This window comes from Diabrotica undecimpunctata, chromosome 2, assembly GCF_040954645.1.
Source record: "Diabrotica undecimpunctata isolate CICGRU chromosome 2, icDiaUnde3, whole genome shotgun sequence".
In the NCBI taxonomy this organism is placed as follows: Eukaryota; Metazoa; Arthropoda; class Insecta; order Coleoptera; family Chrysomelidae; genus Diabrotica; species Diabrotica undecimpunctata.
The window spans coordinates 162,350,787-162,377,167 of record NC_092804.1 but is presented as its reverse complement, the minus strand read 5'-3'; the positions used below and the strand labels follow the sequence as shown (position 1 = coordinate 162,377,167).

Sequence of the window (26,381 nt, the reverse complement as noted above, 5' to 3'; positions counted from 1 at the left end):
AGTTCTAGTTTATAGCTCAGCAAAAAATTGACATAAACTACGTACCTTGAACGTTGTGATTCAGCTGATTCTCCATCAGAATGATCCAATTCGTGTAAAGAATTAATATCGGAAGCTGAAAGAGTTGCAATTTTCCTCTCCTCTTCTGCTTTTAGCTTCTCTAATTCATCCGCACTAAGATAGCTAAAGACTTTTTCTGAAAACCAAGTAAAAAATGGTTACTCCCAAACATATTAAATGTATTTTACTTAACGATATTAACATATGGCATACAAGTTTTTGAGAAAAAGTTGTTAATGTAACTTTTATTGCGAGATTTTGTGACTTGATCTAATTAACTAGAATCTAGATTAACTAGATCTAATCTAATCTTAACTAGATCTAATTAATACTATACTTTTGTGTACACATCCCGTCTGGTTTGTTGATATATGTAGGTATATTTAGCATGAACCAACATACGATACATTCTGGCAACACTGTATTGCTGAAACTAAACTTATGGCTAATGGTTTCACCAACGACCAATAGTAGTATATTCAATGAATACAATCATCAAAATAAGTTATTCGTTCATTGTTGGTGGAATAAATATTATGTTAACCTCACTTTAAACAGAGTAGCTCACACAGTTTAAATGATGCAGTCGCTACTCAATGAACCTAGCTTGTGTGAGTGGCTCAATATTTATTAGATAAAAAGTACATACTGAAATTAAATTACTGTGAGTCTTCTACAATAGCATAAGCAATTTTTTGGGTTTCAAATATACCAAACTTAACCAACAATAAATATTTAATTATTTTATGTCTAATCACCGAACAACCGGTGGTCTAATTTTGAAGTCACAGCTAAAATGATGCAGATAAGATAAAGCATCACACAACTTATCAATTTGAAATTTGCTACGTAGGCGTTGCATTAAATTCATAAATTCATATTGCAGTTCATTTTATGTTTAATTTAACATTTAAAAGTATTTAATCGGCAAATAACAAAATTATTTAAGAACTAATTGTTGATGTGTTGATAAATAATAAATACTTTACCTGGTTTAGAAGGTTTTTGGCTCTCTTCCATCGCCGATTCGAAAAATTTCTTTCTATCGCTCACCGACTGCTTAGGAGCATTATGTTGGGGTGATTGTGGAGGCTTTAAAAATTTAAGCAATAAACCAAAATGCCAAAAAATGCTCAAATGTATATTAATAAAACTAAGAAATGTGTTTGATACTTCCAAAAACGAAATTATTATATTATATCAATATAAGAAAATTTAAAATTCCGATTTAACATTACTACAAACATTTCAAATAGTTATATTATTTTAGACAGCATTTTGTTCAGCTCAGAATTTAGATGAGTAAGTTTCCAGGTTTGAGAAACTAAAGTGCTTTCTTTAGTAAAAAACTGTAAAACTGAAGAAAGCCTTTTATTTCTAGAAAGTAAGAGACCTATGAAGGCGATATAAATTTAGTCATGAGCCGTGTGAGTATTTCAATACGAGATTGGGCAAGTAGTTGATGATATATGTCGACTCTGCCAAGAACAACAAGAAAAACTTGAAACGTCAAGTTTTTATAATGCTACAGGAGTCAGTGTCTAGGATTTAACTACAAATGGAAGAATCGTGAATATTTCAGCAAAAGATTCTTGGTTCATCGTTATAGTCATTAAAATCTTGACAGATGTGTTGTTCATCATTGAGTTTCATCAGCTTGGATGGTTTAATAATGATCTTTCCTCATTGGTCTCGACTAACTGTCAAATGTGCCGCCTTTGTATACTGTTTATTGGGAAGGTTTTTTGTAATGTTTGCCCATCACTGTGTAAATCTACCGCGTTGGCACTGACTCTAAGGTCTTCCTTGGACCAACAACCGGTAAACTGTCCTAGAAAGACGTTGATTTCATATAAAACCGAGGTCGTGCGGCGGGTCGTCCGTGGAATTCGAAGTAGTCATCTCCATCTCCACATTTAAATGTATGGTCTATATTCGATTCTTTGACCACCCAAGCCTCGCGATTCTGAAAATTCTTAGTTATCCGACGTAAATAATGGCTTCATTTATTCATGATACCCATTCCAGTATACTGTGACCTTGTACTAGCTTGTACAGGTTAGATAGTACTGTTACTGTATATGCTTGTGTAGTCACTTGCACACTAAGTCTTGATGTACTTTTAATCTGATGATCTGGTGGAGGAAAATCATCAGTGGTTGAGGAAAACGATACGTCACCTATGATAATGTCTGTCACATTTTCACCCAAACAAATAATTCTGTAAAACGGCTCATAAACTCCTATAACAATGCATCTTTATTTATTCTATTTAAACTTAAGCCCAATATTTCTATTTTATTTGATATCAATTTAATTTATCTCTTAAAAACAAAAGCAATATCTACGAAGTTTTGGAAGCATCAAATCACATGCTTCTATTAGTAATTCTTAATCTAATACTACTACTACTATTACAAGTTAAAAAGAAGAAATTACCTTTGCCACAGTACCATACTTCCCTAAATTTCCGCTAACGAATCCCAAATCCTTTTTATCAGAAAATACAAAAGAAACAGGTCTAGTGGGCTGGTTGATTTTATTGACAGAACCGACGGGATCTAATAGATCATTTTCGCTTCGAGCAGGGTTTAATTTAGAAATCTTGGCGGGTACTGGGGGTGGAATTTTCTTGGCTTGAATTTGGGGAGGTGAAGCTAATTTAATGATGGGTACTGGTGGAGGAGGGACTTGAGGTCGAGCAATTCGTCTGGTGGGAGTCGTAGGAGAGCGAGGTTCGGATGTCTGGGAAATTTGTTTTGTTATTTTGAATGGTGTAGGCGCTATGATTTGGGAATATTGCACTTGTTGCTTTTCACTTGAGGGTGAATCGATTATCAAGCTAGTGACAAGTTTTCTTGCCGGAAGTGAAGATGTCGTTTCTTCAGTTTCTACCCAACTTCTTACAAATTTCCTATTGATTGATTCTGATTCGTTGTTTGGTTTTAATTGATCATCTTTCGGTTTCCTTAAAATTCCTTGATCTACTGAAGGGATGATAGATACTTCGATGTTGTCTGAGTCATCAGTTAGATATGATACATGTTTTTTAATAACTCCTGAAGAAACAATTCGATCTGTTTCGGTCAAACTAGTTACAAACATTCTATTACTTTTTTCTATTGTTCGATCGATATTAGTAGCTGCCTGTAAAGCATCGTCTATATTTGTGCAAAGTTGACTGATTTGTTTATCAGTATTTTCTATTTTTGGCGAAGACAAATCAACTGTTCTACTTGTTGGAGCAGTAACAGAAACTTCTACGTCTCCTGGAACAGTGGTATGAGCTACGATGTCGTCTCTTAAGCTGGCTACAATTTTCTTCAGTGCTCCTATTGGTGGTTCTGTAACTTCTTCCTCTTCTGTAATAGTAACATTATGTTTATTAGTTGGATTTATGGTTGTCGTTGTTGAGACTTGAACTGAAGTTTCCAGAACTTTTTCGGTTGTTGATACAATCTCGTCGTCTAATGGAGGTGGTGGAGTTTTTGGCAGGGGCGGAGGAGAACTTGATGGTAAAGGAGGAGGTGAATCGGATTTTATGGAATAATCGTCAAAGTCTATAGGAGGGGGCGGTGGAACTTTGATAATTTGTGAATCTTCAAGCATATATGTAAGACTAGATCCTGGAGATGGCACGATTGGTATATCAGTAAAATTAGGACCGTAATCATATCTAAATGTTTGTGGTTGTGGTTGAGGTATAGTGTTGTAGACATTAATATGGAACTGATTCTCATTAGGCGGAACATTAAACGAAAATGTGTTGGAATTAAAGTCACTAGTAACTACCGGTTGCTGTATCGAGTATGTTACATTGGTAGGCACATTTTGATTGTTAAAGTACATATTAGATACATTATTGTTAGGTTCACATTCAGAATATATGGAAGGAGGTGGGATTACGTTTTGTAAAGAATCGTTATCAGTATCTTTAGTGACGGAAGCATGCTGTTCATTGTCAACCGACCGACCTTTGCTTTCTGTATCCACATCCACTTTAGGCTGTGTCGATTTCGGTAGCGTAGAGACATGCATTAGCTCGTCCTGTCAGAAATCCAGATTATTTAGAAGAGCAGTATATTTTTAAGGACCTCCACCTAAGCGATTTAGCGACAGACAAGGACAGTCGAGGTGACAGTGGCGTTCGTCATTAAAGACTAAGACTAGTACATAAAAAATTATAAAAAACTAAATTTTTGCTCATATCTTTCTGATGCCATTTGAAAGAATAAATAGGTGGACATTATTGTCAAGAATAAAAGCGGTAATTTTTTAACAATACTTACTTCTAACTTTCATATTATTTTCTTGAAGTTTATGATTTTTTTGTAATATATAGCCAACGTCGACAACGACAACGAGGTCAGAGGGTTTCACGTTGTCCTGGTTCTTTATGTGGTGAAGTTCTCATTTTCCAGGACGTTCCCATGACAACAATTAAGATAATAGCGGGGTTACGAAATAAATGTAGAAAGGAGAAAATAAATGCAAAAAGGCGAGCTAGTTTGAATAATGAGAGATAATTTTCAAATCTAATCAATCGGACAACGATCAACAATAGGACGACCACGAAATTATGGAATGACAACTTTCACACAATCGAAGATAAACTCGAAAACAGAAACCTAGTTTCAAACCAAATTCCTCACTACTGAGCGGAGACGAGTACGGAGGCGCCATCTACCGTAGATAGCGCCATCTACCGTAGATGGCGCCTACCGTATTGATCTAAATGTATAATATGTTGACCTCTATAAAGCGAATAAAAGATCTCTATAAAGAGAACTAACGAAATTTGTTTTCAGAAGATTAGGAGTATATCAAATAAGAATAGAACAGAAGAAAAATAAAACTTTGATCCCTTCACAGAGAAACCCATTTCACAAGTAAAATGGAAACTCAGAATACTACATAAGAACAACGAATTATAATGAACGAAGATGAAAACCACAAATAAGATGGAGTGACAATAGAAAGAAACTTGTTGGAATAACATCGATGACAAGAGAACTGCAAAGAGACCAGAAGAAGCGACGAGGGGGTGTATGTCAAAAAATAGATAGAATAAGGCTGTATAGATAGTCAGATAGATCACCATATTTAAATGATTTCGTTAGAGATCAGAAGAGAAGAGAAAATTAGAAGATCAAGAAATTGACTGTTTCCCTGTTTTACAAGGTATTCTAAAAGAAAAATCAATAGAAATCCTTAACCAGTCTTTAAAAAATATGTTTACACAACACATGTTATCATTGAGCGAACACTTTGAGAAATATTTTCCCTAAGATATGGAGCAATATGGCTGGATCAGAAACTCTTTCCTGTCATCCACGCCATCGACAGTTTCAAGAGAGGAAGAAGAACCAACTGACAGGATTGTCCTGTGATTCCGGTTTCATAAGCTGTGTTCAAAAAAGCAAGCACATCCCTCACATTAACCACCCAGTTACATAAATAAATATTCCTTTTCATTTTTGTGCCTATGGTTTGATTTCGTTCTTAATTTCTAATAAAAAATATAAATGTTCAAATAGTGTTTTTGTTATAACTAGAACCTGTTACTAGGCTAGTACTAAAATTGGTAAGTATTATTGGGCGTTGGATTGAGGGGGCATTGCAAAAAGTAGCAAAGTCCCAAGGGCGTCACAGTACGAATAAGTTTGGGAAGCCCTGGGTTAGACTGTTAGTCATATAGCCAGACAAAAGCGAGATATTAACCTACACTTAATAAACCTAAACAACAACTAACGGAGTGTTTATAGATAAATTCACATTCAGATGGCAGCGTTCCAGAGATAGGCCTGTACTTTCTATATGCCAGAAATAACTATATTGTTGTCAGTTTTTAATCGTACCTACAATCGTACGTTATGGGCCGGCTCCTATAAAAGAATTATAATTTCGGAAATATTTATGAATGTGAAACGGAAAAATACTACATTTTTTTAATTATATAATTTTTCTGTTGGTATTTTAAAAATAGAAAGTTATATTTCGGAAATCTGGTCTTTTCGGAATTATATCTTCTGTTCAAAATTGTTTACAATTCGTGGAAATGAAATAATTATTTGTATAATCCGTTTTTGATCTTAATGTCCTTTTAATGACACACTTTCTCTACCTGCATTTACAGTTACAGACATTAAAAAATAATTTAGAATTAAAAAAATATACCTATTTATAAATTCAAAATTATTGTCTAATGCCAGCAATTATAAATTCAGGTAAATACTTGAGAGTCATTAAAAGAATTTTCAGTTGATATCAGACGTTTTTGTGTCGTGTCAGTGTCAAAATGGCCGCGAGTGTAATAAAATTCAAAAACGGTAATTTGTTAAATAGTGAATGCAAAAAAATAGTGTTAAATGTTTTTAACTATTTATCAAACAGTAATAATGATAAAAGTGTATCAACAATAGTGCGGGAAGTTTCTGCTATGACTGGAGTCTCTGAGCGAACGATATTCCGATATAGAAGTGAAAGTAAAAATGGTCCACTCGTAACTCCTATAAGAAAAAAAAGAACCGGTTATTTGAATAGTCGTGAGAATAGATATGATGAAGCAACTCGGTCTAGAATAAGACAAGTAGTGCACGGTTTTTTTATGGACAATATTCCTCCAACCCTTGACGTAGTACTAGAAAAAATTAAGCAAATGGAGCATTTTCCGAATTTTTCCAAGAGTACGTTGAGAAGACTATTGCACGACATGGGTTTTATATATGGCAAACAAGGTAGAAATTCAATATTAATAGAAAAACAAGAAATAGTCGCTTGGAGGCGTCACTATCTCCGGGAAATAAAGAAACTGAGGAACGAAGGAGCCAATATCATTTATATGGACGAATCATGGGTTAATACTGGAATAACCAATGGGCAAGTATGGCAAGATACAACAATAAAAAATAGCCGACAGGCTTTCGTTAATGGACTTACCACAGGTTTAAAAACTCCGACCGGAAAAGGACCAAGATTTGTTTTAGTCCATGCAGGAAACAAAGACGGATTTGTTGAAGGTGCTGACATCACTTTTCTTGCCAAAAAAGGTGCTGAAGATTACCATGAAGAGATGGACGGAGATCTATTTGAAAAATGGTTTGAAGAGATGTTAATACCGAATCTCCCAAAAAATAAAAAGAATGTCATTATCTTGGACAATGCATCTTATCACTCTAGGAAATTAAATTTTCCCAAACAATATTGGGTGAAACGTCAAATTAAGGAGTGGCTCTATGAAAAGGACATTTATTTTAAAGAAGATTACTTAAAAAATGAACTTCTGGAAACTGCTAATGTATTTAAAAATATTTATGACAAATACAAAATTGATTGTTTTGGTGAAAAATACAGGAATCACAGTGACAAACAATGCCGCGTAGATGTACATATCTTAAGACTTCCGCCTTATCACTGTGAACTGAACCCAATAGAAATGGTGTGGAGTGAAGTGAGACGGTACGTGTCCTCTAAGAATTCAAGTTTCAAACAAAACGACGTTAAAACATTGATTTATGAAGGTTATGATAAAGTACAGAACAATGGACATTGGAAAAATTACGTCAACCATGTTATAAAATTGGAGAATAATTTTTGGACAGTAGACAACATTCAAGATGACATTGAACCTATTAGAATTTCATTAAACGATGACTCTGAAGATGAACTAGATTATGAAAATGAAGATGATTGAAAATTGTTTTTCGGGGGTATTCTTTTCTCAGTAAAGGTAATAAAATATTTAGTTGATCTGGTTGAAATGTAGCACACTTAAATAACTCATTAATCGACATAATTTCAAGTAGTTATATTAGACGTCATTATGCAAAAAATAAAGTTATGAACATTTAATAAATTAGTGCACAATTGAGGCCCCTAGAACACAAGGGGTGTAAGTGCCAAAAACAAAGTTTTGAAAAATCTTTGTTCAAAGTTCGATATAAATTTAAAAACCTAGGTAGCACTTTTTCAGTTTTCAGCATGTCTTCAATGACATGTAATTTTTGATGGTGTTATTGATGTTAATGTAGAAAGTTTGAAGCCAAAAGTACGTGCCTGTTGTTAGATATCAGTTGCTAAGTGATAAGCAACTGCACTTACACCCTTGTGTTCTAGGGGCCTCAATTAGGGGTTTTTTGCAATTATCTCAGTCATTTGTTTATGTATTTTAATTTACAAACTAAAAAATTAAAAAACTGTTTAAGATCTGCAACATTTATTTGAAACATTTTTCCCTAAAATGCACGAGGAACAAAATAGGCAAAAAAATGATTTTTTCCAAACTTCATCTTTCTTTAAAAAATAAACAAAGCAAAATTGGCTGTAATTCTTCAAGGAATTATCATCAGTTATCCCTTATCTACCGTTTAGAACATTAAAAAACTTGTAGAATATTTTTCATATTTTTTTCCCTATTAACTGCGGTATTATGTATAAAAGCATTTTAGGAATTATTACCATTTATTTCATTCACGAATTTTCTATTAACAACTTTAGCTTACCTAAACATATCTTAGTTTACCGTGAGTTTGGCCCTGCTTATTTTACAAAAGTAGCAAAACTTACAATGGCAGTAGAATTGGCAACGCTGTTATCCTATATCCGTACACTGCCATCTCAACGTGACTTTATCTATAGACAACAAACTTTTAGCAACCGAGAATAAACAGTGATATTCGCTTCAGGCCTAAAGACTCTTGAAGATATTTTTATGAACACAAAATCGGGTTACGTTACGGAGTTGGGCACAACAATAAAAATGAGCAAAGATATAAGAAACAAAATTTATAACTAACCTATCAAACGCTATGAAGCTCCTATTGCTTGCTAGGAGAAACAATATCAGAAATAATCTTGAATATTAGATATGAGTCTTACATATGCATAACCTCATAGGAATTTAGGGATAGTTAGTACATATTCCAGATTGCATGAAGTTTATGAAATATAATTTTTGGGATTGCAGGTTATATATTTTTTATTATTCTGATATCTGAAGAAAATATGATCAAACTTTTTCTATGTAATTCATCCCATATACAGCTAATAACCTAATCTAAAATCAAATAACCTACTTTTGTCCAGAATGACATAAGAACAATAGGTTAAAAATTCAGTTTTTTATAATTTCATGTCACTAATGCAACTCTTTAATAATTGAACTGTGAAAACAAACACAATATACACCAACACCTGATTTTTATACCAAAAATATATTTTCCAATAATCACATGGAGTTAAATTGTAATATTAGACATAGACAATATTTCGCCATATTTAACATCAAATATAAAATTCTGGTTTTTGTTTTACAACTAGTGGCTGGACTTGTTTATGAAAAAATTAAAATATTTGCACTGGATGTAACAAAGTCGTTTAAAAATCGTCTGTAATTAAAATATATAATGTATGTTTTATTCTTATATGTCCAGTGCAAATATGAATATAAAACAGGCTGTTGCAGAAGTTACATAATCTTGATCTGACATTGATAAATATGTTTATATACATAAATAACATATATGAAGCACAACACACAATTATATTATATTATAATTATTATAATAATATACAAGGTGTTCAGGTACTCTTCTGATAAACTATTACATATCCCGATGAACTTTTGCATCAGTCATAATTTTATTGAAGCAAATTCACTTATTCTTCACTTCACCAGAAGCCTTCTATACAAAAGTTTTTTCCTTAGTATTATGAGATTTTGTTACAACCGAGTTATGTTATTTTACTCGCAGTTCTTAACTTTGAGGGACTCTGCACTACTTCAATTTGAGATTTTAGAACTGCTCAAATAATTCGTTTCCACCAACAGTTCCTCTGACAATTATTAGACCAGTACCTGATTTCAGCAAGAGGCGTTGTTTTAATTACCCATACGTCATAAATTGATTATAAACTAATTATTGTACTCACAGGTATAATTGCTGTAAGTATAATTTTAAGAACTTGTCTGTTTTCATTCTTTCTCGCTTGGTCTCTTTCTTTTTCACTCGGTCACTCGCGTTCCCCCAGTGCGACAGAGAAAACCTGACGCAAGTAGTTTCTGCATATCTTTCTAATGAGCCGGGTATATCGACCACTTGACCTTCTCATTGGTCATTTAGATCACGTGGTCGATAAACCTGGCACATTAGAAAGAGATGCTGGGATTGCTTTGCGTCAGTTTTTACTGTCGCACTGGAGGAACGATGCTGTATTGCAACGCTCAGTCTTCTTCTTCTTCTTGTAGTACCTGTCCGTTTCGGATGTTGGCGACCATCATAGCAATCTATATTTTGCAAACTGCTGCTCTGAAAAAATTTGTGGTTAATGTGTTAAACCACGTACATAGATTTTTTAGTCAGGAAATCCTTCGCCTTCCTGGTCCACGTCTTCTAGAATTAATTGCAGCAACCCATATCTTTCGCAGTTCCTCATGATGTGACCTAGGTATTCGATTTTCATACTCAGTCTATTTGTATTATATGTCTATGGATTTTTTTTCGATTATATCGAGAACCGGCCACTAGTAAAATTGGAGGATGTGCCCAAATTGATGATCTAAATGAGGGCTTTCATTTGACACCTACCTTGGCATTAAGTGACGAGTATGTTTACTTTATGAATTATACTATATTTTTTTCATTCTTGACTTTCCTGCTGTGTTATATAATAGACTGATTTTACTTGGTTCCTTGTGAGATAAGAGTTATGACCTACTATTTTCAGCTGTAGCTGAAGAATCTTCGCGGTATTTCAGACAGCGGGAATAAAGGATAATAAATACTAGATAGCGCTTCATTCAACAGTAATAATTAAGTCATCATAATAAATGAAAGCAGCCACCCTTTACTAAGTCCATGATGAAAAAAAAAAAATTAAGATATATAAGATATGAAAACAGCCACCATTACTAAATCCATAGTAAAAAAAAGATGTTAAGATATAACTGTATAGAAGACTGCTTGACACATAATGCGGATATAGATTTACCAATCACGAAGTCTAATTATCAAAAGAAAGAGAGCTAGTTGATCGAATCTTGATACGGAAACTCCAGTAACTAGCCACGTAATGAGAGAACCATAATGCTACAAGTTACTACACGAAAATCCGAAGGAAAACGTTTCGTTGGAGCGAGATCGATGTCTTGGCTCCGAAATCTCATAGAATATGTAATACAGCTCATCAACACCTCATATAACCGACTTCTCACAGCAGCAGTAAACAGAATCCAAATATTATGTTGATCGCCAAACTTCTAAAGAAGACGGCACTTTAGTTGTCCCCGGTGCTGATTACCACCAATACATAATATGTAAACAATATCTGACTCACCGTTTTCTACGGGAAATGCTGAAAAGTCACGATATCTGGTTCACTTACTACAAACATAAAACTATTTGACGTACCTATCAGGTTCCCACAGTGAAAAAGTTAAGAAAAGGAAGAAAACAGCAGAACAGAACAGCCAGTTTGTGCGGTTTTTGTGATTCTATTATACTGTTGTACTTTTTCTTCCTTTATACATTGTTAATTACGAATAAAGACTCTAATATTCTATATGTGTATACGCCAGTTTATCCACTCGTTCAAGACCGTAACCTTGCGTTGTATCATGTTTATGTATAATCATATACATAGTTAGTTGTGCTTGACCTTCCACCGATCTTTTCTATTTTTTAAATAGCTCTGTCGTTTATCATCAACCAGAATTAACATGTTGCTGGCAATTTTATAGATCATACAAAGTTTGCTCCAAGCTTTTGCTGTTATTCTTCTTGGGGTTTTCACTTCCTTTATATACAAGTATCTTGTTTTGTGCTACTTTCAGATCTTTTTTCTGATTTGTACCTAATGACAGCTCGGATTACACATTTGTATATATGTTTAGTTATTTGTTTCTCTAGATTGTGTCGTTGAAGCATTCCTTGTTATTATATATTATAACTCTGCTTTTTTGTTACTTCTTCTCCTCCTACTTCTTCCTCAATATTTTCACTTGATTACTGAACTCCAAGGTATTGAGAGAGTGGTTTGGCTGTACCACTAATGAACTCTTTAGGTCAGCTGTCAACAAGGTCAGGATAGCCTTGATGATTTCCAATCTCCGATAGGAGTGGCACAAGAAGAAGAAGAAGAAGGTATTTAGATTATATTAATCATTCTACCATTTGGTTCTCAATCTTAATTTGACACCTTATTCCTTCTTCTGATATTAATACTAGTGTTTTTGTTTTTTGTAGTGATGTGACCTTATTATTGAACTGATGTAACATTTTTTCTACATCGTTTTCATTCTTCTGTATCAGAATTGCCCCATCACTTCACTTACTAAGATACAGTTCTATATTTTTAGAATGTTTGCCATACTTTATCTACCTCTATGGTTTGCATGATTTTATAATTTTATCGTATTAGAATCGGTCTAATAATTTACTGGTAATGTTTGTAAGAAATATTATCATAAAATCAAGTCTGTATATATTTAAGTCGTATAGTTATATCTAAAACCAAATACAGAGGTATTTTAGTTTTGTTTTCTATTATTGTTTGAAAATAAAACGATTTGTATGATTTGATCTTTGTCACCAGAAGAGCATCTGCACACTCTTTAGTGTTTAGAAATTAAAAAGGCACATTTTGTGTTTAGAAAAAATTGATGTTATACAATACAACAATTTTTAAAAGACAAAAATTCTACCTACAGTTTTGATGATTCTTTTTTAACATTTAGAACATTTGATAGTGCTTTTTAAATACTCGTAAATTTGAGATACTCTGTACATGTAAACATCAGTCATAACAATATGTATATATTTTGAATAAGCAATGAAGAATTTTTATGTAATTAAACAGTCATTAAACAGTTTCAAGATATGGTATAAGTAGATCTTACATAAATTTATAAATGCATTTGTATACATTTACTTTAAAGTTAATTGCATGTCACCCAATTTTGATGTCAATAATTTCGCACAGGGTTGCCGTATTGTCAGTATAGTAGAGAATGTAGGAAATTATAAAATAATAAAAATGTAAGGTTATTATTGTTAAAAATTCACCTGTTTAGACGTAAAAAAGGAAAAATTGCAATAACAAACAACAATGAAGAATTTGTATCATGAAATTTAACTTTAAAACCAACTGTTATTTGACAAAAATATACATAATTATGATGATGGGTGCTTTTTAAATAGGGTTTTTAAAATGTTGAGGATTTGAAGTATTTTCATGTGTACATCCAGCAATTACGTCCAATTTTGTGGTATCAGTAACTTTCTTTTAGCATGAACCTTTTTTAGGTGACTTAGAAATATTTAAGTTTAAGGCTGCTATAACATGGTGTAACACACTAGTGTATGTATATACACTCTTTCATATATTTAGAAACGTTATTGATAGATCATGACGAAAAAAGTGGACCAAAAAATTAAAAGAAAAAGAGTTAATGCTAATAAGTTCAATAAAATCGTCCAGAAAAATTAAATTGACGGCTTATAAAACACTAAGACGGCCAGTGTTACCAAATAAAGTAGAAAAGTGGACACTTAAACAGAATACTCAAAAACTGCTTAAGTGTTTTGAGTGAAAAATTCTAACAATATATGGAGGAATGAAGCACAATGGATTCTTTCTCTCTCTCTTCAGTCCTGACCCACTGGAGGGAGTGCAGTGGTCATCGAGATATCATGTATTGTCCGTCTCCAAAGATCTCTGTCTCTAGTCATTTCTTTTAACTTATGCATACGTCTTTTGCATATCTATTCCTGTAGGGGGATACATCTTGTGGGGATCTTCCTCGTGAACTTCAGCATTCTACATTTCCTTGAATAATAAGTCATTCCATGTTTTCTGTGTCTGTTCTCATAACATGTCTAAAGTATTTTAATTGTTGGAAATGGACTTTGCGCTGGAGAACCGTTTGCTGACCTTTAGTTCATTTAAAATTGAATTATTTGTCCGGTGGTCGGTCCACGGAATTTTTAGTATTCTTCGAAAACAGAAAATTTCATTTTTCTTTTTGACGCTTGTCGTACGGACCAAGATTTACATCCGTATGTCAATATTGGGAATATTAAGCAGTTGATCAAACCCATTTTTAGAGTTCGTGAAATTTTTGAGACTATCCACTATCATGATCTACTTTGATACGTTTAACTACAGACCAAATATTTGACTTTCGTTTTCAAGCAGTCGTATGAGATCAATTAACTCCTCTTGACTACTTGCAAGAAGAGCTGTCTCATTTCCAAAGCGTGGGTTGTTTATTTTTCGACCATTTCTTGAGATACCCTTTTCCCATCGTTCTAGCGCTCTTATAATATATTAAGTAGTGTGTTCGTATAGTTCGGTTATAAGCGAAATTATGTGTTGTGGTACACCTACTTCTTTTAGTATTTGTCATAAGTGTTGCCATTTAGTAAATTCAGTTTGCTCTTGGGGTATTTCTCTTTGTATAAAATATTGCAGTCTTGCGGCTCATTGATTATGTGTAACATTATCTTGCTGGCATGTGAGATAAGAGAAATGGTTCTATAATCGTCGCATTTATAGAAGCTGCCTTTTTATGTATTGTCGTAAATGTAAATTTTATCCAGTCGTCAGGTCATTGTTTGGAATGCCATATGTTGTTACAGAGCAAGCAGTTTTATTCCGGTTTCTTGTCTAGCTTTGAGAATTTCTGCTGTTATGATATCTGGTCCTGGTGCTTGGTTATACTTGAGCTTACTGATCGCCAGTCTTATTTCTTTCTCAAGATATCAGGTTCTTCGATTTCTTCAGGGATTTGGTGAACAAGTTCCTATCATTGATCATATTTATGTAGATCCCGGTAATCTAATCTCCATGTCTCTGCTATATATTCTAGGTTGGCTCTCAGGAATCCTAAGTGGTCTTCAAGGGCGCAAGTTCTGACTTTACAGTCTATTGTTATGTAATGTATTTTTCTAAATAGATTTCTCAGCTGATTGTTTTGATTGTGGCTCTTAATTTATTTACATATACTGTGGTTATATTGTTTTTTATCAGCCTTGCAGCTTCGTTTTATTTCTTTGTTGAGGTTTCTCACATTTTCCCTTTCACTATGTTAACTAATTTAACCCTTTGTGAGGGTTAAATATATGTAATATGTTAAATGTTAAAGTTAGCCAGCCTCAGACGGATAATATATGTGATTAAAAGACACGACGATCAGAAAAGTTTTCGACCAAAGAGGACTAATGGGACGACGAACCAGAAGAATGCAGATACCTGGATCACTTAGGGGTTATCGGATGACGAAGAGTTGTTCGAAATAATAATAATGACGGATTGTGTTAAAGAAAACTTTGGCTCATAATAAGATGTAACGCCACTGATGATGAATTCTTCATTAATACCCTTTACAGTATAGCAATTAGGTATTAAATCCTATCCTTTAATATCTAATTTCTTATTTCATATTTTCACTATAACTTATTGGTTATGGATATAGCTGAATGGTATATTAATCAGGTATCTTTCTCATGCACTTTCTGGGATTTGTTTTCTTCGATATTATTGTTAGAATTTTTTTGTACGATCTCGATTGTGAACATTGTGTTTAGCAAATTTTGTTAGTATATCTGTTATCAGCTTGTTTTGTGGGTCGTAGCTTTATTTATTTATTGAATTTATTTCGTGCAAAATTTTCTTTTGTCAAGACTGGTGGTCCACTTTACTTCTTTCTCTTCTAGAACCGCATCCGATCATCGAACATTAGCGTTTACATTAGCTACAATATCTTTTTTGGCCAGAGGATGTCTTATGGTACCACTATCGCAGATTTCATAACCAGCATATTATTCTTCGGCCTGGGTCTCTTCTTCCGACAACTTTGCTCTGTATTATGAGGTGTAAAAGATTAGACTTCTCTGGGTGCCTCGTCATATGCCCGAAACCTTCCAGCTTTTTCCTCCCCACTTTTTTCTAACATCGCAGCTCTAAGAATACCTCTTAGTAAATAGTAAATATTCTTAGCATATCTATGTTTTAAAATGTTTGGGGATCTTTACGTATTTCTCGTTTGTGCCTGTTTCCGAATCGAGTTTGATACACTCTTCTCTCTTATCTTTAATATCCGTAAAAACTAATATCCAATATCTTCATTTAAACTAGATCTCGTCATTTTTTGGCCCATCTCTTTTGTTTTGTCTATTTTTCCTAGGTCTACTCTTTGTCTTGTTAATCTCTCAGGGTTCTTCTTAGGAATCCGTACCAGCTAATTAGTGACTGGTTCATTTTTTATTACATATTTCTCTTTCATCGTTCTTTAATATCCGCGATCCTTATTATATATTTTTGATTTTCCTGCCATCTCTCTTATGTGTTTCATCTCAATAGATATAACTTTGAATTATTTCCTCGCCTGCTCCTTTCTATATAATGTTACGCTAAGTCCCTGCTACGCCCCTGATTAAACATACTACGCGTTCGGTCAAAGATTCGATCTACCGTTGTTTTAACGTCGTCGAGAGAATTCCACTGAGTTCTGGAAGCGTCTCGAAAAAAGAATGTTTTAGTGTCAGTTTTAGAAAACTTAAAAGAAATTAAAATAAATATTACAATAAATATGAAAGGAGGATCGTTCTAAAAATGGATGTTTATTCTAACACGGCGACCTGGCTGAACATCTGGAGATTTTGAGGGTCGGGACAACACAATACAGGAAGACTATGTCTGCAAACACATACATAATTATATCTGCACAGTAAGATTTTGAATCCTTACTAAATATCATCATATACGAGTAATAATAATATAAATAAACAAGCTATTAATATAAATAAATTATTATAAAGAGTGTGATTTAACGACAAACTAATTCGCTTAAGTCAAAAGAGATGTTTACTTTATAGAGTGCTTTGGATTATTTTAATTATTTAACGCAAACTATCCCTTGTTTCCCCCTATGAAATAAAGTGCATGCACATTAAAAATATCTCTCCATCTCCATGTGCATCGCTCTATATATTATAAAATATGTACATTAAAGAATTTTTATATTAAATATTAAAGTAGTGTATATATAAAATAGAACAAGTGTTTCTGCTTATAGATTTTTTAATAACTGTGTTTTTCATAAAAATTCCTCAAAGAATGTGTCATGAAATGTCTGCGATTTTGTCATTTTTAATCTACACATATGAGAAATTAGTTAATTTTAGCTTAATAAACAACAATATAAATTAATTTTAAGCCTAAAACTACGTAAATACTTTTTCATAATAAATTATAATATATATTATATAATGATTCATGTTTGGTTGAAATATAACAAACAAGGATTTCAAATATAATTATTAAGTACTTATTCATCATTCAAATTGATGGCGACGCAATTTTCTGTATGGTTCCATAAATTTTGATTTATTTGCTTATTGGTGTTGAGCAGCCATGACAGATGTACATCGTTAACTTCTATTGCTCTTACTATACTTCTGAAGAAGGTGATGTTTCAGAGAAACATGTCAAACTGACTAATATAATCAATGGAAACAAAAAAATAGTGTTTTATGGGATATTATGTATCAGAAATTTCTACGAAGTAACCGCCAACACCAAACATTGAAGAAGTTTGGTCAAAAGCCAATGCACTTGTCAACATAGAATGTAAAAAAATTCAGAAAAATGTAACGTCACTACCAATTTTTAATAAACGACATAAAACGCTCATAGTTGTGTCATCAAAAGCGACCTCACAATGAAAAAATAGTATTTTGCTATGAACTATTTGCCTTTTATTAACATACAACTGTTCTCGCCATAGTTTAATATTTGATAATAAAATAAAGAGCTCAAATTTGTTTAAAAAAATAAAAATTAGTGAAGTAACAAGAAGTCAGGAGACTTCTATTAGACGGCGAATTAGGAGAACTGCAAACTCAAGCTTACTGGAGGCTATTGACAATACATCTACAGTTTGCCATTGCAAAACACCGTCTTTTGCAAGAATTTCTTTTCAATTCGAGCTTCACCATCCTCCAACACATGTTTCGAGGTTTAACCTTTCATCACAAAGACTTGTCGTAGCACGAATAGAAATGAAATGCTGTTTATTTATATGGCTGTTATAGTAATTTATCATCAATTTATTAAGCAACAGTAAGTCAGGGGACTTGCAAGGGCAAACTGAAGATGTATTGTCGAAATAAAAGATTATTCCTATCATAGTCCAATAGCTTCCAGTATGAAGTCAGAAGTCTTCTGACTTCATGAGGAATACCAGATAATAATAAACAAAATACACGAATTGGTAAGAATAAATTTACGCATTTACATAAGTATTACAGACAAAACCACATACTATGGTTCACAAAACAACAGAAAAACGAAATTAAAAATCACCCATATCAAAAAAGACGAGTCGGTTTTCTACCTTACAAATCGGCTCAAAAAATAATTGAAAAACACTTTCGCAGAAACAACAAATATAGCAATATATGAAGGAAGATGCCACACATACCACAGAACAAGACGTTAAAGAAACATTTGAAAAATTCGATAACCGAAAGTTGATAGGTGAAGATCAAAGTAGTAAATGAACTCTTATTGAACAACTTCAAAAGTTAATACAGTAAATCATTATACAAAATAGAATTCTAAGTGTAAACGGCAGTCAGATGAGAGGCCAGCAACAACTGAAAGCCATCAAAATCGACTTGTCTCAATTGGCCCCGTATTTTGGTATGTGCAGGGTACTTTGTTCATCCATTACTTTTAAAAAGGGAGAACTATCAATAGCTATTATTATGTAGCGATATTAATGCATTTAAATAAGGAAATCACGGCCAAAAAGTTCTCTTTTATAAAGATAACGCACCGAGTTACAACTCGATCGTAATCATGACAAACGTACATAAATTTCATTCCGACTACTGCCGCTTCCACCGTTTTCTTTAGATTTGGTCCCCATGAATTGACTGTCTAAGAGAATTTAAAGGGAAACAATTTAATTAAATGAAAAGAATATTGTATAAACTGAAGAATATTTTGAGGCCAAAAACAAATTGTTTTGGCCAAAAACAAAACGATGTTGATAAAAAGATCGAAACTTGTTTTCTTATTAATTATCTACGAAACTTATTAAGTGAAGTGTTAGTTAAAATTTATCGATTTCCATTTTTATTTCGCCACTTTTATCAACAGTCGATCCATATATTGATCAAAACCTACACAATCAAGCCTTACATCGGTACGAACAGTATCGACAATTGTTATTAATAAAAAAATCCTTGTTTTTTATATGTAGTAAATATTCCTACCTAGTGGCAGTAACCATAAAATTCTTCAATTGATGCACAAAAATTGGTACACTTTTGATATGAGTATTAACTAAACTACTAAGCATTTGGGAAGAATTGGTACATAACAATATAGTGTAAATATTACGATCTAAGCTAGTTTATGATTTTTCTGTAGTAGTACAACATGTAAAAATCCTTGCTTTTATAAAAGTTTTTCCATGACCAGATGGCCCTACATTTATATTTACATATACATTTATATATACCGCCCACACACGCGCGCCCACACATACACGCGTGCGCCTACACAAACAAGCGCGCGCCAACAGGCTCGCAAACACACACGCGCGCTTACACACATATACACGTAAAGAGAGAGATAAGATAGAGATGGAGAGAAAGAGAAAGAGAGAGAGAGAGAGAGAGAGAGAGAGAGAGAGAGAGGGAGAGAGAGAGAGCACATAACATCCGCTCGAGAGGATATGCCAAAAATAACACACTTCGAAATAAAAATGGCCTTAAACCAATTAAAAAGTAATAAATATACAGGAGAGAATAAAATTACAATAGAAACGTTGAATATCGGTACCAGAAGAATAGAACAAATACTGAAAATCTTATTAAATAAAATAATTATTACATAAAACAAAAATCTCTTAGAAAAAGTTGGACATTATGAGTGTTACATTTGACCGTACACTATATTATTGATCATCGAAACCAAATACCAACAATTTCACTACGAATTAATATGTCCTAGTAGATCCTAGAAGCTATTTGTCACAGTGACAAGGAAGGTTATATTTATTCTGTTAACTCCTGTAGAAAATGCACAGACTAGCTCGTTTTCCATCTTTCAATATTTTTCCTTCCAACTTCCTTTCAAAAAGGAACTATCGTGAAATTAACAAATTACTGGGCATAATGTATGTACTTATATATTTGAAAGCCTTAAGCAAATTAATACAAGATATTTCATCTCGAGAATCAAGAAAAACTGGTTATGTTACTGGTTTTCCTTAACAACGAGGTAAAAATCATCAGTTCTTGTGTGTCGCGATATGTTTTAATTGTTTATGAGCCAAAAAAGTGTTCTCCCTCCGTCCCCATTGTCCATGCTTTTCTGTCAGAGGTTGTTGCATCTTCTAGGTTCCTTGCTGTCATTACTTCATCGATATCGCCACATCAAGTTCTTCGAGGTCTCCCACTCTTTCTTTCCTCTGGGGAATCCAATCTAATATTCTACGGGGCCATCTGTCTTCTAGCATCTTCTAGCTTCATTTCATCCCGTGTTTTATCGTTTGTGACCTTTTCTAGTTTTGATTTACCACAACTCCGTCTTAAATAATCCACATCTGTCGTAATAAGTTTCTTTTTATTACGACAGATGTGGATTAAGACGATTACAACAAACTCTGCAGAAATATTGTTTTTTTTATTGACTTCTGTCAGAGAAAAGAGTTTAACGTCCATGTCATTGCTCCACCTTTATTTATTCTCGCTGTGATTTTATCTTAACTATTCCCTTTCGTATTGAAAATTACCCCAAAATAATTGCAGGTTTTTACACCTTTCTTATACAAAATGAATCTTATTCGTTACCTAGCCGCCAAAAAGCTCAGTAGAAAACGACAAGTTTATATAAAATCTGAAAAAAAAAAATAGAATTTTGTAAAAACTATTAGACCGATCGCTAATTTTTTTTTGCAAATCATTTAAGGTCGTAAAAATTCACTTTTAGCGGAAGTCTCGTATAACTTTATTAATCGTTGAAAAGATACCAAGAATCATTTAAAAACTTGTTTTCCGCTGAAATTTGCAATACATCTTTTGTTTATGGAGCAATTTTAACTCACAAACTCTCGTTTTTAAAAATTTTGAGCGTCTACATAGATTATTCCCTCTGCAGAACATTTTTCGATATGTACAAAGTTGTTTCATAATATTGCAACAAATAAAAACTGATAATTATTTCAACTTATTGGTAAAACGCATTGATGCACCCAATTTTTGATGACTCACCGGATGAGGTGTCTCTTCTATAACTTAATTAAAACTGTCCAACAACTAAATCACGACCAGTCATTTTTAGAATTTTCCAATGATTTTACATTGCTTTTTTAGTTATTTTAAATTCTTCCCAACTGCAAAACTATTATCTACAAAAATAACTTAATTCCGTCTTATAAATTGGATTAATTTATTGAAAAAAAATATAATGTACTTAAGAATTATGAGCACCACTTTTTTATTACAATTTTTTTCTTCGTTCACGAACACCCACACAAACTTACAAGTTAAATAAAATCAAAATAAAACTTCACTCATTATCGGTAAACGTTATGGTTTTCTTTGCCGATTAATCTGCAAAAAGAAATTACAGTTTTTTGTTTTTTGATTCCTTTTTTAGTTTTTTTGTACACCAATTCATGCCAGACATGCTATAGGGAACCGAATGTGAAACGTAACCTCAAAGTCTGAATAAGAATTCAACTAAATGGTTTTACTACATACATTTCGTGTTTTTTGAACTGGATAAATAGATTTAATCAAGATGGAACAAAATATAAGTAATACTTTTTTAAAATTATGTTTTATAAATAAATGCTAACTCAAATGATTTTAAAAATAAAATTCAACATTGATAATAAAGATAAAAATTGCAAAATATTGCAGATTTCATTGGTGAATTGTCCATTCCACCTGCTCTACCACTAAGATTGCCAATAGTCTTCTAGACATGCTTAGATCCAGTGATCGTATGAGAAGTCGATCCTAAGCTTCTTTTAAAGCCTAAAAAACCCCATTAAATTTCTCTGGCTGTATATCAATGTGGCTGTAGTGAATTAGACCTATAATTTCTGCGGCTAATATATGTAGGAGGTTCCGCAGCTCCAGCCACCAAGTTCCCACTTTCAGAAAATTAATTACTTCTGGTCTTCTGCCTAATATTTTACCATCTAGATCTCTTCTCAGCAATCTACCATTCTTTCGAAAACTTCTAATTCTCTTTTTGAGTTTTCTTCTTCAATCTTCTTCATCAATAACATATTGGTTTAATGATGGTTTTACAGACCTTAATATTTAATTTTCGATGTACGCTTCTGAAACACATATCAGCGATTCATTTTTTCTTTTTTAAATTTCGGCTTCTTCTGTTCCATCTCTATTTAATTAGACTCCGAGATATGTGAAGCTCTTTACTGTTTCAGCATCGTCCTCTACTTTAACTTTGATTTTTGGTTCTCTTCGCTCTTGTCTGTGTAGTATTTTGTGTTTTGCATGTTTAACTTAAGTCCAATCTCATTGGCCAAACTTTTCAAATGTGAATACGTTTCTGTCGCCCTCTTAACTCCGCGGGACATAATATATCATGAGCGTAGCGTGGGCCAGCGCTGTCCAAATGGTCGATCGCTACAGCTGCTGAAGTCGATTGCGAACGAATTCAAAATCAAGCTATGGTTGAAACATTAATTATATATTTACTGAAATATTTGGAGATGTTTTTAGTATATTAGAGGTTATGTCCCATAGCAGTCCCGTATACATATACATGCCAGCTATAAGGGGTCAATAATACAAGCTATTCAGTTGGTTTAATATTTTAATATGGTAGGTAGTTGTTTCTATACAATGTTACAGTATTTTTTAACAATTATTGTCAATAGTCAAGCCATTAGTTGAGTTTAAATCGGGGAAAAAGCAATATATTTGATGCTATATAGACAAACAAAAGACTCACCTGTACGATAAAAAAAAATAATAAAAAAGCATGCAAAAATGTAAGGTGTGAAAACCCTTAAAATATCACATAGATTACAAGATATTCCCATTTCAATAAAGTTTACCAAAGCAGGGTTTCTACTAAAGATGAAAACTTTATTGATTTTTATGGCTACCTTAAAAATACATAAAGAAAGTTGGTGTTCAAAAATATACTTTATTAGAGATTTCAGAGAGTCAAATTTTCTGGGAATTTTCCGAAAGCGGTCTGTGATCTAACCCGAAAGGACAATTTTATAATCTTTATACCTTTTATGAAGTATTTTTAATATAAAAGTTTTTATGATTCATGGTATACAGCCAACTACAGGAATTGTATTTTCCTTGTGAATTAAAATTTTCTGTTTTCAATTATTTGCAAAAAATTGCCAAATATTCGTTAAACAATAGAGTAAAACAATTAAAATGAAAAAGACAGTCAAGATTTGATTTCACGTCCAAAGTGTCTATGTATCTGTTTATACGTATTTCGCCCTAATAGGGCTCGTCAGAACAGATATTCATAGGCTTTCTCAACGTGAAAAATAAATCTTTTCTGTCTTTAAGAAGCAACAATAAAATGGCTTCGATATGGACGCAATAGCGACATCTGATAATAATTTCGTAAAATAGTTTCGAAACACAATTCAGATTTCTTTAATCTGAGCCTTCTAAAAACTGCAAGGCAAAACAGACGTTGATAAAGATGTTAATAGAGACATGGGGAATCTAAAATTTGCATTCCACGACATGTCTCCTCAACTAAGAAGAAATCCTTAGCGAATCCTAAACAATTAAATATACGATAATTGAATGTTTTTCAATATTAAATGAAATTTTTTCCTCACCTTATTACTGTTTCATAAACAGTTGATATGTACACAAAATGATTTAGGATGTAAAAACCAGAAGTCAATCCATAATTATCAGCGTCCAACTTTTACTATGTGTAAGAAATATCTATATGGCGCCATATTTAATATACCATATTATGCTTTCCAAAAGTACCTATATTTTCATTGGAGTACGATATAAAATTGAGTGTTGACACCAAAAAAATAGCTACACCAACTTGAAAGTCACAAAATCACGATCTAAAGGTGCCAATAGGTATTGCAGCAAAAAAATTACACATTTTTTGTAGAGATTATTTAATTCGCTGTTGGCTGTGTTTATATATGTTAAATTTTTGTTAGTTTTAGGTTTAGTCTTAAGGCTCTATTTACAGGCATAGTTTTATCTTAATAATCCATGTGATACTATGATTGATATGTACAAAAACACAAAAGCACAAAAACGCCTAACATTCCCTAGGTAAACAATCAAACCCCATATAAGGTACTTACAGTGGTAGGTTGAGGTGCTAGCGTATGTTTGCTCATAACTATTGTAGTAGTTTTTAGTTCCGAATTAGGAGACTTCGGAGGAACTGAATTTTCCATAGGACCATGTGCTAGAGTCTCTACTGCTCTTACCACGTCCAAAACCTGAAAAAGAAACAATTTGTGATTTTTCCGCTTCGAAATACATTTTTACAACTGTATTGATCGAAGGAGATTCAACATCTTAAACGTATAAATAGTAGAAACTCACTGAAAGGGAATGAGAACAGATGCTGAAACAATGGACAAAAACAGAATAGTTATAAATTAGTTCTGAGCGTAAATCAGTTAAAAGTGTCAAGATTTTTCCATGAGAATCAACTGATATTATGTATACTGTATACTCCCTTCTTAAAAAAATGTAACTGAGAGCGTCTTAATAATGCCGCTCTCAAAATTTAATTAGTTTTGCCCGAACTTATAAAAGAAATAGTAAATTAAACTTAGTAAATTAAAGTTAGTTCCGAGTTGTCGCTGAAATGACTTCTGATGTATATCTTCCGTTAACTACTATTTAAATGGGAATAAGCCACAATTAAAGGTTAAAATACGTTTATTGACGTTTCAATTTCCACTTCGGAAATCGTTCTCAAAATACAAACTAATGTTTGCGATTTCAATATTATAAATAATTGTTGGAAATAAAGTTTATAAAATATGCGATTTACAAGAAGAAGCATTGCAAAAATTTAATCAAAATGTATAAGTAGGCGTTCTGTTTTTTCCATTATTTTCCAAAATTTCTAATAACTATAGTCTTCGCTGGCACGCAGACGAAAAAAATGTTTTCGCCAATAGCAATCTACAAGTAATTATTTTCACTACAAATATTGTATAAGTTAATGATGGCTATCTATACCATTCCCTCGAGTTGCGCAGCCATGAGATTCTTCTCCTTCCCTACATTTTACCTAACTGAAGCATGTAATATCTTTCGCCATGCATAGCATATCCCAGGTACACCAACTTTCTGGTTTTGATGGTTTCTATTATTTCCGTACTCTTATGCATTCTTCTGATGACTTCATTGTTTGTTACATGATATTTTCAGGATTTACCAGTATAGCCACAATTCAAATGCTTTCAGTTTCTTAATTGTTGCCGCGTTCAGTTCAGGGTCTACGCTTCCACTACATACAGTAATGTCTCCATTTCATTTAGCTTTTTTCGATTTTAAAATAACACTGGCTACTTCTTCTGTTTCTGTTTTATTCAGGTATTCTACACTGCCTTCCCTCGCTCAACCGTTTCCATCTCTCTCTGTTGTTCCATTCTCCATCGTTTAGGCCCCTCTTACTCGTGGCGTCGTCTACTTCGTTCCTCCAGGATTTTCGGGGTCGTCCTCTTTTCCTCCTTATGGGGCTCCATTCGGTTATTCTCTTTATCCATCTGCGGTCGCTAGTTCTTCTTACATGTCCATACCACTTTAGTCTTTTTTGTTCTATATATGTTAGTATGTCTGTTTCCATTGATATTCTTTGATTTATTTCGTCATTACTTCGCCTATCCATTCTTGTTACTCTGCAGCATCTTCGCAGGCATTCCATCTCTGTTGCTACTATCTTACTGCTGTTTTTCTTATTTATAATCCAATTTTCAGCCCCATATGTCATAATATTTCGCACTGTTTTATAAATCTGTGTTTTTGTCTTCATATTTAGGTGTCTATCCCACCATACTGAGTTAAATTGTCGGATTGCTGTTCTTGTCTGTCCTAATCTTTGTGTAATTTCTTCCTCTGTTGTTGCCTTTTTCGTGATTATCACCCTCAAGTATTTGAATTTATCCTTTCCTTTGATTGTTACATTGTCATCAATCTGTAGATCTTCTATATCTTTTTCACTTGTAGATAGGTACTCTGTTTTCGCGAGGTTAATATCTAGGCCAGCCTTGGTATATTCTTCTTGTAGTTTCT

At 33.0% G+C, this 26,381-nt stretch overlaps 1 protein-coding gene across 7 annotated transcripts in view; it reads right to left on the bottom strand.

The window, feature by feature from the left end:
• Positions 1 to 26,381, bottom strand: part of scrib (scribble planar cell polarity protein) — a 417,253-nt gene that overhangs the window by 13,475 nt on the left and 377,397 nt on the right. For 6 of the 7 annotated variants that reach the window (XR_011950110.1, XM_072523901.1, XM_072523904.1 and 3 more), the window contains 4 exons: positions 24,431 to 24,571; positions 2,500 to 4,107; positions 1,050 to 1,152; positions 46 to 196 (listed from right to left, as the gene is read on the bottom strand). Coding sequence is in view for 6 of the 7 variants with exons in the window: in XM_072523901.1 (XP_072380002.1) it covers positions 46 to 196; positions 1,050 to 1,152; positions 2,500 to 4,107; positions 24,431 to 24,571 (2,003 nt within the window). In the remaining variant the exon portion in view is untranslated. The remainder of the gene's footprint in view (positions 1 to 45; positions 197 to 1,049; positions 1,153 to 2,499; positions 4,108 to 24,430; positions 24,572 to 26,381) is intronic. The other variant, XM_072523906.1, reaches the window with a different exon arrangement.